This window comes from Primulina tabacum, chromosome 9, assembly GCF_025594145.1.
Source record: "Primulina tabacum isolate GXHZ01 chromosome 9, ASM2559414v2, whole genome shotgun sequence".
NCBI lineage: Eukaryota > Viridiplantae > Streptophyta > Magnoliopsida > Lamiales > Gesneriaceae > Primulina > Primulina tabacum.
The window spans coordinates 30,376,831-30,391,205 of NC_134558.1; the positions used below are offsets into that span (position 1 = coordinate 30,376,831).

At 32.0% G+C, this 14,375-nt stretch overlaps 2 protein-coding genes across 3 annotated transcripts; both read left to right on the plus strand.

Annotated features, from left to right (window-relative positions):
- Window positions 1-911: 911 nt before the first annotated feature.
- On the plus strand, window positions 912-5,303 carry LOC142555158 (cytochrome b-c1 complex subunit 9-like). Its single transcript, XM_075665867.1, has 3 exons — window positions 912-1,130; window positions 1,382-1,429; window positions 4,984-5,303. Exons 1-3 carry the CDS (start codon window positions 1,011-1,013, stop codon window positions 5,029-5,031), a joined length of 216 nt encoding a protein of 71 aa, XP_075521982.1. The 5' UTR covers window positions 912-1,010; the 3' UTR covers window positions 5,032-5,303.
- Window positions 5,304-7,025: 1,722 nt separating this feature from the next.
- On the plus strand, window positions 7,026-9,405 carry LOC142555159 (large ribosomal subunit protein uL1z). 2 transcript variants are annotated; one of them, XM_075665870.1, is made up of 6 exons: window positions 7,026-7,135; window positions 7,275-7,312; window positions 7,984-8,203; window positions 8,297-8,462; window positions 8,643-8,848; window positions 9,062-9,405. In XM_075665870.1, the coding sequence occupies exons 2-6, from the start codon at window positions 7,308-7,310 to the stop codon at window positions 9,113-9,115; spliced, it is 651 nt and encodes a 216-aa protein (XP_075521985.1). In that variant the 5' UTR covers window positions 7,026-7,135; window positions 7,275-7,307; the 3' UTR covers window positions 9,116-9,405. The 2 variants fall into 2 exon arrangements, with proteins under 2 accessions (XP_075521985.1, XP_075521983.1); XM_075665868.1 differs by having other exon boundaries at window positions 7,028-7,135; window positions 7,272-7,312.
- Window positions 9,406-14,375: the final 4,970 nt, after the last annotated feature.

The window sequence follows — 14,375 nt, forward strand, 5'->3', positions numbered from 1 at the left end:
TCGGCGCCCGAGCGGTAAAATGTCGCGCCCGAGTGCCAAAATTCTAGAACACCTGGCGCTCGAGTGCACATCCTACCGCCCGAGCGCGAAGACCTGCTTAAAATATTTTAGCTTCCTAGTTTAGAGTTCAATTATTTTGGGAACTAGATTTGATATCTTTTTGAGTATGTAAACATATTTTGCATGAACTTTTGAAGACAATAAACAATTATCTTTGAGTTTATACAATAATTTTGAGTTTTCTCTCAAACTTTTCAAGGCTTGTGATTTGTTATCAAAATCAAACTTATGAAAGTTTTACTTTGTGGCGTTTGTCGATCGTTTATTACGCGGATTGTCAAAGACGAGTTATTTGAAGATTCGTTTGAGTGTTGGTTGTTCCTTTGTGATCGTTTATTACTAACCACGTAGTTTAGGGGTGAAGATCGCGCATTGCTTGAATCAAAAGATCGAGACATCACAACACCGATCCTTGTTCGTTTGAATTAAGGACACGATTCGAATTTAATCGTGTTTGCCATTCTTTCATATGAAGATTTGTATCATACTACTTTTACTTCATGTGGCTTAGACAGAGGTGATAAAAGGTGATCTCGTTCTCATCTTGAAGGGTTATAAGAAGGTGAATTAACCATAATCACTTAGCAAGTTATAGTTGGTACAAATAATATAAACCAATACTATAATAGATTTGACATATTTGTATCATAGAAACATATCAAAATGTAACAATACAATGGAGTGTAATGGAACAAAACTGTAATTTTCATGGTAACTGATATCAGTCCACTAAAACTAACATGTCATTGGGAATTGAATAGTTAGGCCCAATATAGTTGGTGGACCCTTTCAATCTTTAGGCCCAAAAAATTGGGTAAAGTCCAATGCGTTGAAACATGAAGCAAAGCTACGTATACAGGATCAACTGATATTTACCCATTTCTCTTATTTCTGTGCAAAATACCAGTAGAATTCTTTTTTTATTTTTTTTCGTTGAAAAAAGGGACGAAATGGAATCGGCGGCTAGACGTAGCGGCGGCGGCGTGTGGGAAGGCCTCTACAGGATGGTTATGCGGCGTACTCCTATCTACGTGACCTTCGTCGTCGCCGGCGCTTTTCTCGGTGAACGAGTCCGTATATTTATGCGTCTAATTTTGAGTGTACATTTGTGCATTTTTCTGTAAACATGGTTGGAATGACTTGATTAAGTTTGGATCTGAATACTTTTGAATGGATTTAATCGATTATTTTGTCGATTTAAAACTTTGGATCTGTGTTAATGTTAAACTATGCTTTGGATTGTTTGGTATTTGGTTTAATTTTCGGATTAGGTTGTATTTACTTCTATGTTTGATATGTTTTTCTATGTGGAAATTTGCAGGCTGTTGACTATGGCATTCGTAGACTCTGGGAGCATAACAATGTTGGGGTATGTAATTAATTATCGTTTCTTATGATTAAGACATTTTTAGCTTATTTAAATTGCTATCCTGCGTCTGAGAACATCAAAATCATATTTTTGGCGCCTCTTTGTTCGCAAACATTTGGTATTTGTGATAGTTTTTGTTGGTAAATAATAAATATATTGTTGTGTTCGAAAATGGCGAACAAGCATCAATGCATTGAAATGGTGTCGATTATTTTGGTGTTGCTGAAGCATATATCACCAAATTTATCACACTTTTCCCTCCTGTAAAAGATCTTAAAAGCATCGAACGAGATGCTCATTTTTTCTTTCTGATATGCCTGCTCTTGTTGATAATCCATTTCAAGTCATCTTCTATTAATTGTCAAGATAAAATTCCATTTTTTTTATTCTGGTTATGAATTGTGTGTTTTTTTGTTGGTGCTTGTACTTGCTTTGTCATTTGTTCTGTGACTTAAATTGTTCTGTGGTTATCTAACAATTGGGCTTTACTTGAGAGTTGAGAAGTTTCAGAGGGAACTATGTGCGAGTTGCATGGAGGAAATGAGGTTGTTTCCTGGAATGTGATAAGTAGTTGGGTTGATATAGTAATTAGAAGTTAGGATGAACAATTCCATCCCCAAAAACACTGGATGAGGGCGTATGGAGGAAATATAATTCTGGCTATAAGTGGTTGCATTTGTGAAGTCTTCTGATAGATTTTAGAGCATGCCAGGATTAGTTGACTAAATGACTCTGTGTTGCCTTACCATCTGGTCTGTTACTCTTTGTCAGTTGAATGACTGTGGCTACATGTAACATCCCTAAAATCTCAAGTACCTAATTTGAAGAATAAGTTGAAAATATATTAATAATTAAAAGATTTAAAGTTTTAAACTTCTGTGTATAGATGTTTTCGGCATCATTTTCTGAATATATGTACAGTACATAAATATCCGTAGTTAAAAATAAATAAATAAATAACTGTATAATTTTTTCATGATGAATGGATAAATGTTATGTTGTCTGTATGTATCCGTACATAATCATGGATACCTATGTTGCATGGATACGGGTACGAGTATCGTATCGAATACGATACGGATACGGCGACACGTCAAATTTTGAAAATTTTAGACACGATACGGCTAGGATACGACAATCATTAAAATATATATAAATATTATATATATTTATATAAATTTAGTATTGAAAAGTAAAATTTATAGAAATGGAATGAAAGAGATGGACAAATGTATTTAGGGATTTAAGAGCCCATCCAAATTTATTTTAAATTATTTTTCTTTAGTCCCTAGAAATTTAATTTTTTTAATTAACCCCTAAAACTTTTAAATATTTGCAATTTTGCCCAAATGTATCCGAAAAACGTATCCATGCCGTATCCATGACGTGTCCTCGCCGTGTCCAAAACGTATCCGACTGGTCAATCCTAAACAAAGTCAACGATACGGATTTTGAGGTATCCGACACGCGTATCTGTGTGTCGTATCCGATACTTCAAAAAAAAAATTTTAAGGTATCCGTGCTACATAGATGGATACTTAATTGAATAGATAAATGAATAACCAAATAATATATTTTATATTAAGATGCTATATGAATATCATTTAATTTTTATTATAACTACATAAGAGTTAATAAAAGATACCACAAATATACAATATCATTTCCCAATATTTATTTTATTAATTTTCTAATATTTATGTAATACATTATGAACACAGAAATTTATTAAATACGTTCTAAAATAAATTTTATCACCCAAGATAATATAAAATATATTGACTAATAATCAAACAATGAGAACAATACCTAAATGATTTTTCATACTTAAATGTCTCAAATTATCAAATGTATATGAATAAGTCATTTTGCAATAATTATCCGGTATATACATACATATGTATATAGCAGGAAATTTTGTCTATCGTACTAAGAAACTCAAGAGAAACAAGGTAGATATTAAAGAAGTTGATAACAAACTAGATACATATTAAATCATAGTATATACATTTCATTAAATTAGTGGGAAAATATCCAATTACTTCCAAATTGGTGAACTAATAAACTAATTATAAGATATTCCTGACATATATATATATGCGTGCACACTTAAATATATATGCACATACATAAACATTTTACACCATGGAACAAGAGATTAGCAAGCACCTTCCAAGTCAGGGCCAACACCACTTATGTACCAACTGTTGGCAAATGTTTTTTAGGTTTTAGATTAATGTGCCTAAGAGCTTATCTGATGGAGTAGGTTCTTCATTAAAATTCGACAGGCGCAGCCAGCCGCTCGCTTTTAACAACTATGATTAAAAAATATAGAATCCCATCATGTACCAAACTCTCAAGTAGAATTGATGGATAAAGTTCATCATTTAACAAACTAGGTATAATATGAATCCATTTATGTCTTTCTATGCAAACAATCTTTTATCTATTGTGAAAGTTCTTCTCAAACCCAATAGACTGTGGAAAAATAGAACATCTTGTGAACTTCTTTTTTAAGGCTGAGTATTATCAAACGAATCTATGGTTGGTTAAGGAACCTTGCATATACCCTATGTTAGGTGTCAGAGCAGTTTTGGTTTCATCCGGCAAGGATTTATATAAACCAATTAACTAATGACTACCTTAAATTTTTGGATTCATTTTTAATCAATAATGGGTACGTTTGGCGGCCTGTTTTTGCCTTTTCCTGTGTTTCATGTTTCTGCTTATTGAAGAAATGATTTTTAGTTTTTGATATACAAGTAAACAAGTGTCTGTTTGGGAGTCCGAAATGTTTTCACTATAAATAGAATGACTGGTCTACTTGGGATGATAATCAAAATCAGTTTTTGATTCATGAAATGCCTGAAGATGATATAATAAAATAATATTTTGTTTTTTATTTTTGCTACTTTTTAGATTAAATAAAAATAGGTAATAATGCATTTAAATATTAGTAGTTTTTGTTGTAAAAATTATTAAAATAACTAAATATATAATATTAAAAGTAAAAAAAAAAGATGTAAAATAAATAAAATTGATAAGAAGGGTAAAAGTTGATGAAATGTGAAGGGCAGAAATGGTATTTTTTTGGAGAAGCAATAAATAGAAATAGGCTGAAAAATAGAAACAGGGAGGGCCTTTTTTTCTGTTGGAGGACTGTTTCTGCTTATTGTTTCCCCATAAACAGGTGCTTGCAAATTTAACTACCTGTATATTTTTTTGGAAAACAAAGAAACGAGACTCCCAAACAGGATCAATGTTATTAAAAAGTTAAATAACCATGTTTCCATCATTCCTCATCACTGGCCAAAGTAATACTCGTGGGTCGTGGCATTTTTTGTGAAGTTGATCGGCATTCTTGATCGACACTATTTTCAGTATCATCTGTACAGAAAGTGGAGAAAAAAAGTCATCATATTCTACCTTGTTCCTTCTCTCCATGTTATTGTTTTGTCTCTCCATGTTATTGTTTGTTTCCCAATAAACTGTTAATTTTCCCTTCAAAATCAGACATTCTGCTCATGTCAACTCTTTGCACTTCTCTGTTGCAGAAACGGTACGAGGATATTCCAGTCTTGGGACAAAGGCCATCAGAATGAAGTAGCCATTCTGGCTTCATTTAATCTGGGATGTTCAATAATTGTTACCTTATTTCAGCCAACTGTGTTTATTCGAAACCTTTTACAACAATTGTGTTGGTTTGTAGATCATCTGATATTTTGATACGGGTGAATAAATGAGATTGAGAGGGAAATCTGTATAACCATAGTGCTGCAAAGGCATTGGCATCATTGTAGAAGTCTTAAATTTGATCTCAGACTACCCGATCATCAGATTATAAGTCATAATCCTAGCCCCTTTCTTGTCTTGGTTGAATGGGTCTATAACTTTTGTCCTTGCTGTGTTTGAAACTAAATATATATATTTTTATGTTAGTTTTGCTTAAAACTGTTAAAAGGACTGACCTACCTCGTCCCGCCATGATATGCCAATCTGGTGGGTTGGGAAAACTTCAACCCCTCTAGTGCTGGGTGCAGGCTAGGCAGGTTAACTCACCAATTTTTTTTAATAAAAATTCGGAAAAAACACTAATAATTGAGATTTAAAACAATAATATTAACAATGTTACATGATAATAAATAATAAATATCATAATAAAATAAGTCATGTAAAATTTTGAAAAATAATAATATTAAATAATGTAAGATATTAAAATTATATCAAATATTAGTTTTAAATTTCTGAAAAAACATAATTTAAAAATAAGCATTTTATGCAACAATTCAAAAATTAACGAAAAAATAAAATTTTATTTATTTAAAAACTGGTGGGCTGTTTTGCCTTACCCCGTCTTGCACAACCTGCGGCCTATTTAGGCTCGACTCCAAACAAACCACCAAAACAATAACTCAACCGATCAATTTCCCATGACGGTGTGGATGATTAGTTCGACTAACCTGATATATTTTGACGGCTCAAAAATTTTCCTACATAAAGTTTGCACAGGAGAACTTCTTCCAAAAGCTTAATAGGAGAATTTCTCAATAATGTTTATTGAACCAGTGTTTTCAAAATCGGATCGGACTATTCGGTTTGACTGACAACCGATCATGGGTCTAATTCGAAAATTTCTCAATAATTGTTTTATTTGTCAAGAACCGATGAACCAGTTGAAAACTAGTTGGACAACGGTCAATAATTTTTTAAAAATAATTGATTTTTTGGTTATATGTATAATTATTTGGATTTTTGCTAAAATATTATTTTGGCAGTATTAGAGTTTATTTTATTTTTTAAACCTTGATAAATATTTTATTATTATTTATATACACATTTAAGATTTTTAAAATTTAAATATATTATCTACTAAATATACTACTATTTAATATAATATAACATTGTTTCAGTCTACCATTTGTTTGAACCAGTCTGAACGTTTGAACTATTATTTTAAGATAGACTGGTTTGATTATCAGTTAGGTTATAGTAACATTGTATTGAACTACATACTTAGGGTTTGACTTTTCCATAATTATGGGAGGATGTTTCAAACTTTTTATTTTTTTGGAAATTTTGTTTAGGCGGATGGATGAATTTGATAAGAAAAAAAATTTCAAATTTTGTATGATTGAGTGCTTGCCGTTTTATTAAAAGTTATAGCTATCAGTCAAGGCGCAATTTTATTTCTTTATACTTGTGGCAATGCAAAGTACACTTACATGGATACTAATGAGTCGAGCTGTTAGGTGTGTTTAAAGTTGTGTGAATAAACTATTTCACAGCTTTGGTATTAACAGTCTTGGTTTAAACATGTGCAATTTTTCCCCCTTTCCCTAGCAAAATTAACAATCTCTTCCCTCCTATACTTTGTAATTATAATTCATTTAGAGGGTAATTTGGTCATAGACTGGAAAAATTCTTAATTTATCTCACCCACAAAAATCATCTAAAAATACTGAATAGGTTCTAATTACAATTCTGGTCATTTTATTTATTTATTTATTTATTTTATTTTTTTTTGAAAAGGGCTCTATAAAATTTTGATTTTGATAGCCCGAGATTTAGTGGGCCGTTCAATAATCATATGGGCCGCAATCGCGTGGCCCAAATCGACATGCTCTAGGGTTTTGTTGCTCCACATTTATATGTTCTCCATTTGCCGCTTTATCTCCTCTAGCACACTCATCTTGGTTCCCTGCTCAGGTACCTCCTTCCACCATTTACAATCTTTTTTCATGCGCGTATATGTATTTGTAGAGGTATTTTGTTTGTTAATTCATTGAAGGGATATTGATTTCGATGTTTTTTTAATTTGTGGAATTGTTTTGCTGATACGCAGCAGACCTTGATTCGGAGGAGTTGAAGTTCTTGAATCATGAGGTTTGTTGAATTGTTTTATCCTGTAGTTTTCGTTGATTTTGATAGTGAAGTGTAATGGGTGGTTCCTCTTGCTTCTATGTAACATCGAGTAGGATTCCTAATTCATCCTCCAATACTTGGTATTTTCCATTTAATAGTTTTAAGAGGATTTAAGTGATGCAATGTATGAGGATATGCTTGGATGTGTTGTCCGTAAGCAAATATTTGCATCCTTTGATATGTTTTTCTGTTTGATCTCCTTGAGTGTTGGCATTCTGATTGAGAAATTTTCCGGTTATATGTATTTTTAAAATTCACCAAATCATTTATGGTGTTGGCTGTGGTCTGAAGGATATGAGTTATGATATCTCTTTGATTGTTTCGTTTAAATTTATGCTGCTCTTTTTACCTATGGTGCCAAGATTCCATCTTTTTCTTGGGGGGATGGTAGTTGGGCTCTGGGTGAAACTTTTTATTTCAATTTGAATTTTTACTCGAGTGGTATACATGCTTGCTTACTTTTAACCCTTTGCAAATCCTTGGTTCGCGGTTTTCCCCTGTTTATAGTTGTAATTATGAAAACAAAAGGGATTTTATTTCAAGACTGCAATGAAGTGTTAAAGGTTCATACAGAGATTATTGGCACATCTATATGTGAATGCTTCTGTGCGTTGATTCTAATGCTTTTGCAGTAAACTTCAGAGTGATGCTGTGAGGGAAGCCATTTCTCAGATAACAAGTGATGTTAAGGAGAAAAAGCGCAACTTTACTGAGACAATTGAGCTTCAGATTGGATTGAAGAACTATGATCCTCAGAAGGACAAGCGATTCAGTGGTTCTGTAAAATTGCCTCACATCCCAAGACCCAAAATGAAAGTCTGTATGCTTGGAGATGCTCAGCATGTGGAAGAGGTATACAATTTACCTTGTTGAGGGTGTAAAAATTTTCACATGTTCTCTATGACAATCTTGTTCATTTCATGTAACCCCCATATATATTTGCAGGCCGAGAAAATTGGTTTGGAATCAATGGATGTGGAGGCTCTGAAGAAATTGAACAAAAACAAGAAATTGGTCAAGAAGCTCGCAAAAAAGTACCATGCTTTTTTGGCCTCAGAAGCTGTTATCAAGCAAATTCCCCGTCTCTTGGGCCCTGGTCTTAACAAGGCAGGTTAGTGAAAGTGACCCTGCTGGGATTTTACTCGAGTATGTGTAGCAGTAGGTAAGAGATCATCTTCTGAATGATGATGATCATATTTTGTGGGCACCTTTTTGACCAATGGAGATAACCATTGTCATAAAATGTCATAAAATTGAGTCCAATTTCAAGTCGCCTTGTATGAAAATGCAGGTAAGTTTCCCACCCTTGTGTCCCACCAAGAATCTCTAGAATCCAAGGTGAATGAGACCAAAGCTACCGTCAAATTCCAATTGAAGAAGGTGCTTTGCATGGGGGTTGCTGTTGGAAATTGTGACATGGAAGAGAAACAAATTTTCCAAAATGTGCAAATGAGTGTCAACTTCCTCGTTTCTCTTTTGAAGAAAAACTGGCAAAATGTGAGTCAAAAATTTCCATTATATTTTAGCCATCTAAATATATCTTGCTTAACATTAGCTATAATGTTTGCTGACGGTGATGGAATAAATTTTTTTAGATGTACCATATCTCAAAAATATTGTTGAAGCTTGAAAATAATTTACCTTAAATGTGTCGTATATATGGTTATTTCACCTTCTAATTTGCTGAAGGGTCGTTTTGTTGTCAATCAGGTGAGGTGCTTGTACTTGAAGAGCACGATGGGGAAGCCACAACGCGTATTCTGAGGTGATATTCTTGTTTAATTTGGAAGATCAAATGAGTTTTCTTGTATTCGAGTTGAAATGTGGAAGATGGATTATGGAGATTGTTTTGTTTTGTTTTGAGACAACAAACTCTACTTTACTCATTTAGTATTTTACCATGAAGATGTGGGCAAGAAGACAGGTCGAAATGTGGGCAAGAAGGTGTCATTTTCTTTTATGGTTAAGAGAAGTAATACTAGGAACCTGATTTAGGTGATTTTAAGTGGATGAAAAAGCTTTTTTTAATCTTTATGGAAACTTTATATTTTATATACTTGGCCCTTGGATGAATGTGTTTTTCTAAAAGGCAACGACATAATGGTTAACTGCTGGAGTTCTATATTAAACATGGGCTTCCATTTGTCTTCTTGGACGAAAGGGATATGGAAGAATCGTTCAACATGAGATACCAACTCGTTCTACATCACTCCCATTTTTTCATCTTTATTTTCTGCTTTAGATTATAATTTGATTTGATTTGGATATCTAAATTATTATGAGTAAAATTTATTTTGGTATATGAATTATTAATAAATTGATAAATGAATTAATTGAAATATCTTAATTGGTACATTAACTGTAAATTGATATACGATCAAATTTTAAAAAAATTAATTTTACCTTTAACTTCATTACTTTTAAGTTCCATTACCTGTTACCATTAATAAATTCAAGAACAGATGTTTATCCATGACATGGCAACACAGTTTATATATATAATATAAGGAATATTTTGGCATATAAGTAATATTTTTAATGGTCAAATTGGGTTGGAGATATTTCACAAAATTGATATGTGAAATGTTCTATTAGGAGTTTTTTTTTGTAAATTCATTTTGGTACACATTTTTATTTTTTAGATTATTTAATTTGTTTTATTGATTAATTTTTGAAAAATTATATTTATTTAAAAGTTATATTTTGATAAATAATTGTCCATTCGAATATAAAAATAATTTTTTTATTATATTGTTAACAATATAACAAAAAAATATCTATCACAAGAACTCAAATATATTATATTTGGACGAACGAAATAAAAATAATAACCAATTTAGTTTTTCAAAATTTAATATTGATTTATTGGAATTCGGGAATGTGATTATCATGAAATTTATAGATTGAGAATGATCGAATTTTTTCATGCGTCATCGTCAAAGATGAAACCAAGATTTCTTGTTTGGGCCGACTAAAATAAATATCATAATTGTTTGATATAAATTTTTATTATGTGAAAATATATTGCAAATGTAACACACATCACGCTAGATAATATTTTTACCAAAAAAATAAATAAATATATCAAATAAACGAAGACAAGGCATATGTGATGCTCATGTTAAAAGTAAAAATTTACTGTGAAAAATAAAAATCTCAAACTTACAAAATATATTAAACTAGACACTTTATAAAATTTTGTCTACTTAATTGTGTTCTTCTTCACAAATTGAGGGACCTATTTATATAATTTCTTTGAAATAATCCAAAAATAAATACATCATTACATACATCATCCTACACTAATTTCAATATTTACAACTCTTATTTTCAACATTCAATACTTTCAATTCTTTATTTTCAACACTCCCTCTTGTGATGATGATCATGATACAATGATTGTTTCATTACGTGTTTTATACTGCCTTGTTAAAATTTTTACTAGGAAAAACCCATTGGGATAAAAACCATAGTAAGGAAAAAAATGTACAGTCACGTAAAATTTCACTCATGTTAACACGAATTATTTTTCACAAATTTCGTAGATTGCGCATCTCAATGTTATATATATATGATTTCTGAATATTGTCGTAGGAAGTGCCTTTGTGAACAGATCTGATGAGTTTTTATTTGATTGAATGTAACGAATATCAATATATCTATTCTTCTCAAGCTCTTGGGTGAATGCGAAAAATTTAGGGGTAATATGTTTAGTTCTATCGTTTTTTTTGCATATTTCTTTCATTTGAGTAACATGTGCAGCATTATCTTCATATGGTATCACATGCTTCTTGTCAAATGATAATACGCATGAGATTTTATATGTTCGGTCATTGATTTTAGCCACACACATTCACGGTTTGCTTCATGTAGTGCAATAATCTCGGCGTGATTTGATGAAGTTGTTACAAGTGTTTGTTTCAGTGAACACCGAGAAATTGTCGTGCCTCCACGAGTAATATCCGATTTGGGAACGTGCTTTGTGTGGATCAGATAAATACCCATCATCAGCATAACCAATTATTCTTTGATTGGTATCTTTTGAATTCAAAAGTCATAAGTATGTCGTTTCTCGTAGATAACAGAATATATGTTTAATTTTATTCCAGTGTCTTTTTGTTGGATATGAGCTAAATCTTACTAATAAATTTATAGTAAAAGATATATCAGGTCTTGTACAATTTGCAAGATACATAAGAGCACCAATAGTACTTAGATATGATACTTCTGGACCAAGAATAACTTTATCATCTTCACATGGCCTTCCACGCTTCAATCGTTTTGTGACATCATGAGTGTCTTCAATTTGTTTCTTTGAAATTTCGATTCGAGCAATGGCATTTACAACATGTATATATGATTTAGTTACTCTTTTTGTGTCTGCAAATGCATCTGGTATTTGATTTGCTATTCTTTGCAAGTGCACAATTTGTTGTACATTTTTTCACATTATTTAGTTCTTGAATCCAAATGTAACAATGATGATGTATACCACGTAATTTTCTTTTCGATATATTTCTTTCTCCCCTAACATTGAGAAGATTTCCTCGTTAAAATGACAATCGGCAAAACGAGTTATAAACACGTCGCCTGTTTGAGGCTAAAGATATCGAATGATTGATAGGCTATCATAACCGATATAAATTTCGATCTTTCTTTGAGGTCCCATTTTTGTTCGTTGAGGCTATGCATAGACACATATATCATACATCCAAAAATTCTCAGATGAGAAATATCTAGTTTTTTGCCGAAGGCAAGCTGTAATGAGAAGTATTTATGATATGTACTTGGTCTGATGCAAATTAATGCAGCAGCATGTAAAATTGCATGTCCCCATATAGAAACAAGGAGTTTTTTTTCCATAATCTTTGCTCTAGCAATCAGTTGCAGACGTTTAATCAATGATTCAGCTAATCCATTTTGTGTATGTATATGAGCAACATGATGCTCAACAATGATTCACATTGACATACAATAATTATCGAAAGTCTGTGCCAGCATTATCAAATCTAATTTTTTTTGATTGTACGATTGGGAAATTGATTCCGTAATTTTATTATTTGAGCAAGTAATCTTGCAAATGCCATATTTCGAGTTGATAATAAACATACATGTGACCATCTGCTGGAGACATCAATCAATACCATAAAATATCTAAAATAGTCTACATGGTGGATGAATTGGCCCACAAATATCACCCTGAATACGTTCAAGAAACATGGGTGATTCGGTTTGGATTTTAGCTGGTGATGATCTTATAATAAATTTCCAAGAGAACATGATTTGCATTGAAACTTATTATTTTGAAAGATCTTCAGGTCTTTCAGCGGATGGCCATGTGTATTTTCTATAATTCTTCGAATCATTGTTGAATCAGGATATCCTAATCAATCATGATAATTGATTAACATTGAAGAATTATCAACTACCATGTTTGATTTAATTGGACTTATATGTTTATAATGCAATCCAGTAGGGAGCATTGATAGTTTTTCAACTGCATATTTTTTTCCTGATATATATATGGTAAGACACATATGTTTCTCATTTCCTTCATTTATTATCCGAGTATCATACCCATGGGAATATATGTCATTAAAACTCAACAAATTTCTTTTCGATTGTGGTGAATACAAAGCATCATTTATCAGAAATTTTGTACTATTAGGTAACAAAAAATGTGCTTTACCACAACCTTTTATCAAGTCTACAGAACCTGATATTGTATTCACCATTGTTTTTGTTGGTTTTAGTTCCAAGAAATATCTTTTATCTCGGAGAATAGTGTGCGTTGTACCACTATCAGGTATGCAAACTTCCATGGGATTAGTTTATTGTTTAGCTTTGTTCATAGCATTTTCTATATTTGAACTTCAAAAAAATATGCAATTAAAAAAATTTACTGACAATATATATGTAATAAAACACATATCAAAATTATACATAAGACATTAGCATATGAGCACATGAAAAATAAAATATTTTACATATTTATTCCACCAATATATTGATCATTTTTCAGAAAAATCATTCAGAAAATCTGCAGCATCAAAATGAGTTGAATCACTCAAATGGTCACTGTGTTTAGTGAAGTTTGTCTCTTTTTCTTTCCCCTTTATCGATTCTTTATAAAGCATACAAAGGTACTCGGGGGCTCGACAAATACGAGACCAATGTCCTGGAGTATCGCATCTAAAACAAGAACTTTCAATTGTTTTGAGTGATTTTCATTAACACTTATGTTCTCATGATGTCTTTTCGGTGGGTGGTTCGTGACGTCCTTTTGAGATGAGTTATAGAAGTAACTATCTCGATTTTTTTCAAAACAACAGCCGCGACCGCAACCACGACCACTTCCACGTCCACTTCCACGACCACGACCTCGACCTCGACCTCGACCTCAACCAAAACCTTGTCTCTGAATTTGATTTTGGTTTTCAGGTTTAAATTCATTTTTACTTACAACATTTATTTCTGAAAATCCTGTTGATCCAATGGGCCGGGACTAATTATTTCTCATTAGCAGCTCATTGTTCTTTTCTGCCACAAGAAGACATGCGATAAGTTCAGAATATCTCGCAAATCCACGCACTCTATATTGTTGTTGTAAAGTTATATTTGATGCGTGAAAAGTGGAAAATATTTTTTCAAGCATTCCAATTCCGTAATCTCATGTCCACAAAATTTTAATTGCGAGATTATTCGATACATCGACGAATTGTAATCACCGACTTTCTTAAAATTTTAGAATCTTGACTTATTTCATTCATCATGGGCGATCGGATGTATAACTTTCCTTATATGTTCAAATCTTTCTTTTAATTTTTTCCATAAAGTCATGTGATCTTTTTCAATTAGATATTCACATTTTAATCTTTCATCAAGATGTCAACGCAAAATATCATAGTTTTTGCTTTTTCTTGTGATGATGATATACCATTTTCTTTAGTGGTCTCACTTAGACCCAATGACTCGAGATGGATTGCTACATCGAGAGTCCGTGACATATAATTTTTTTCTCGTA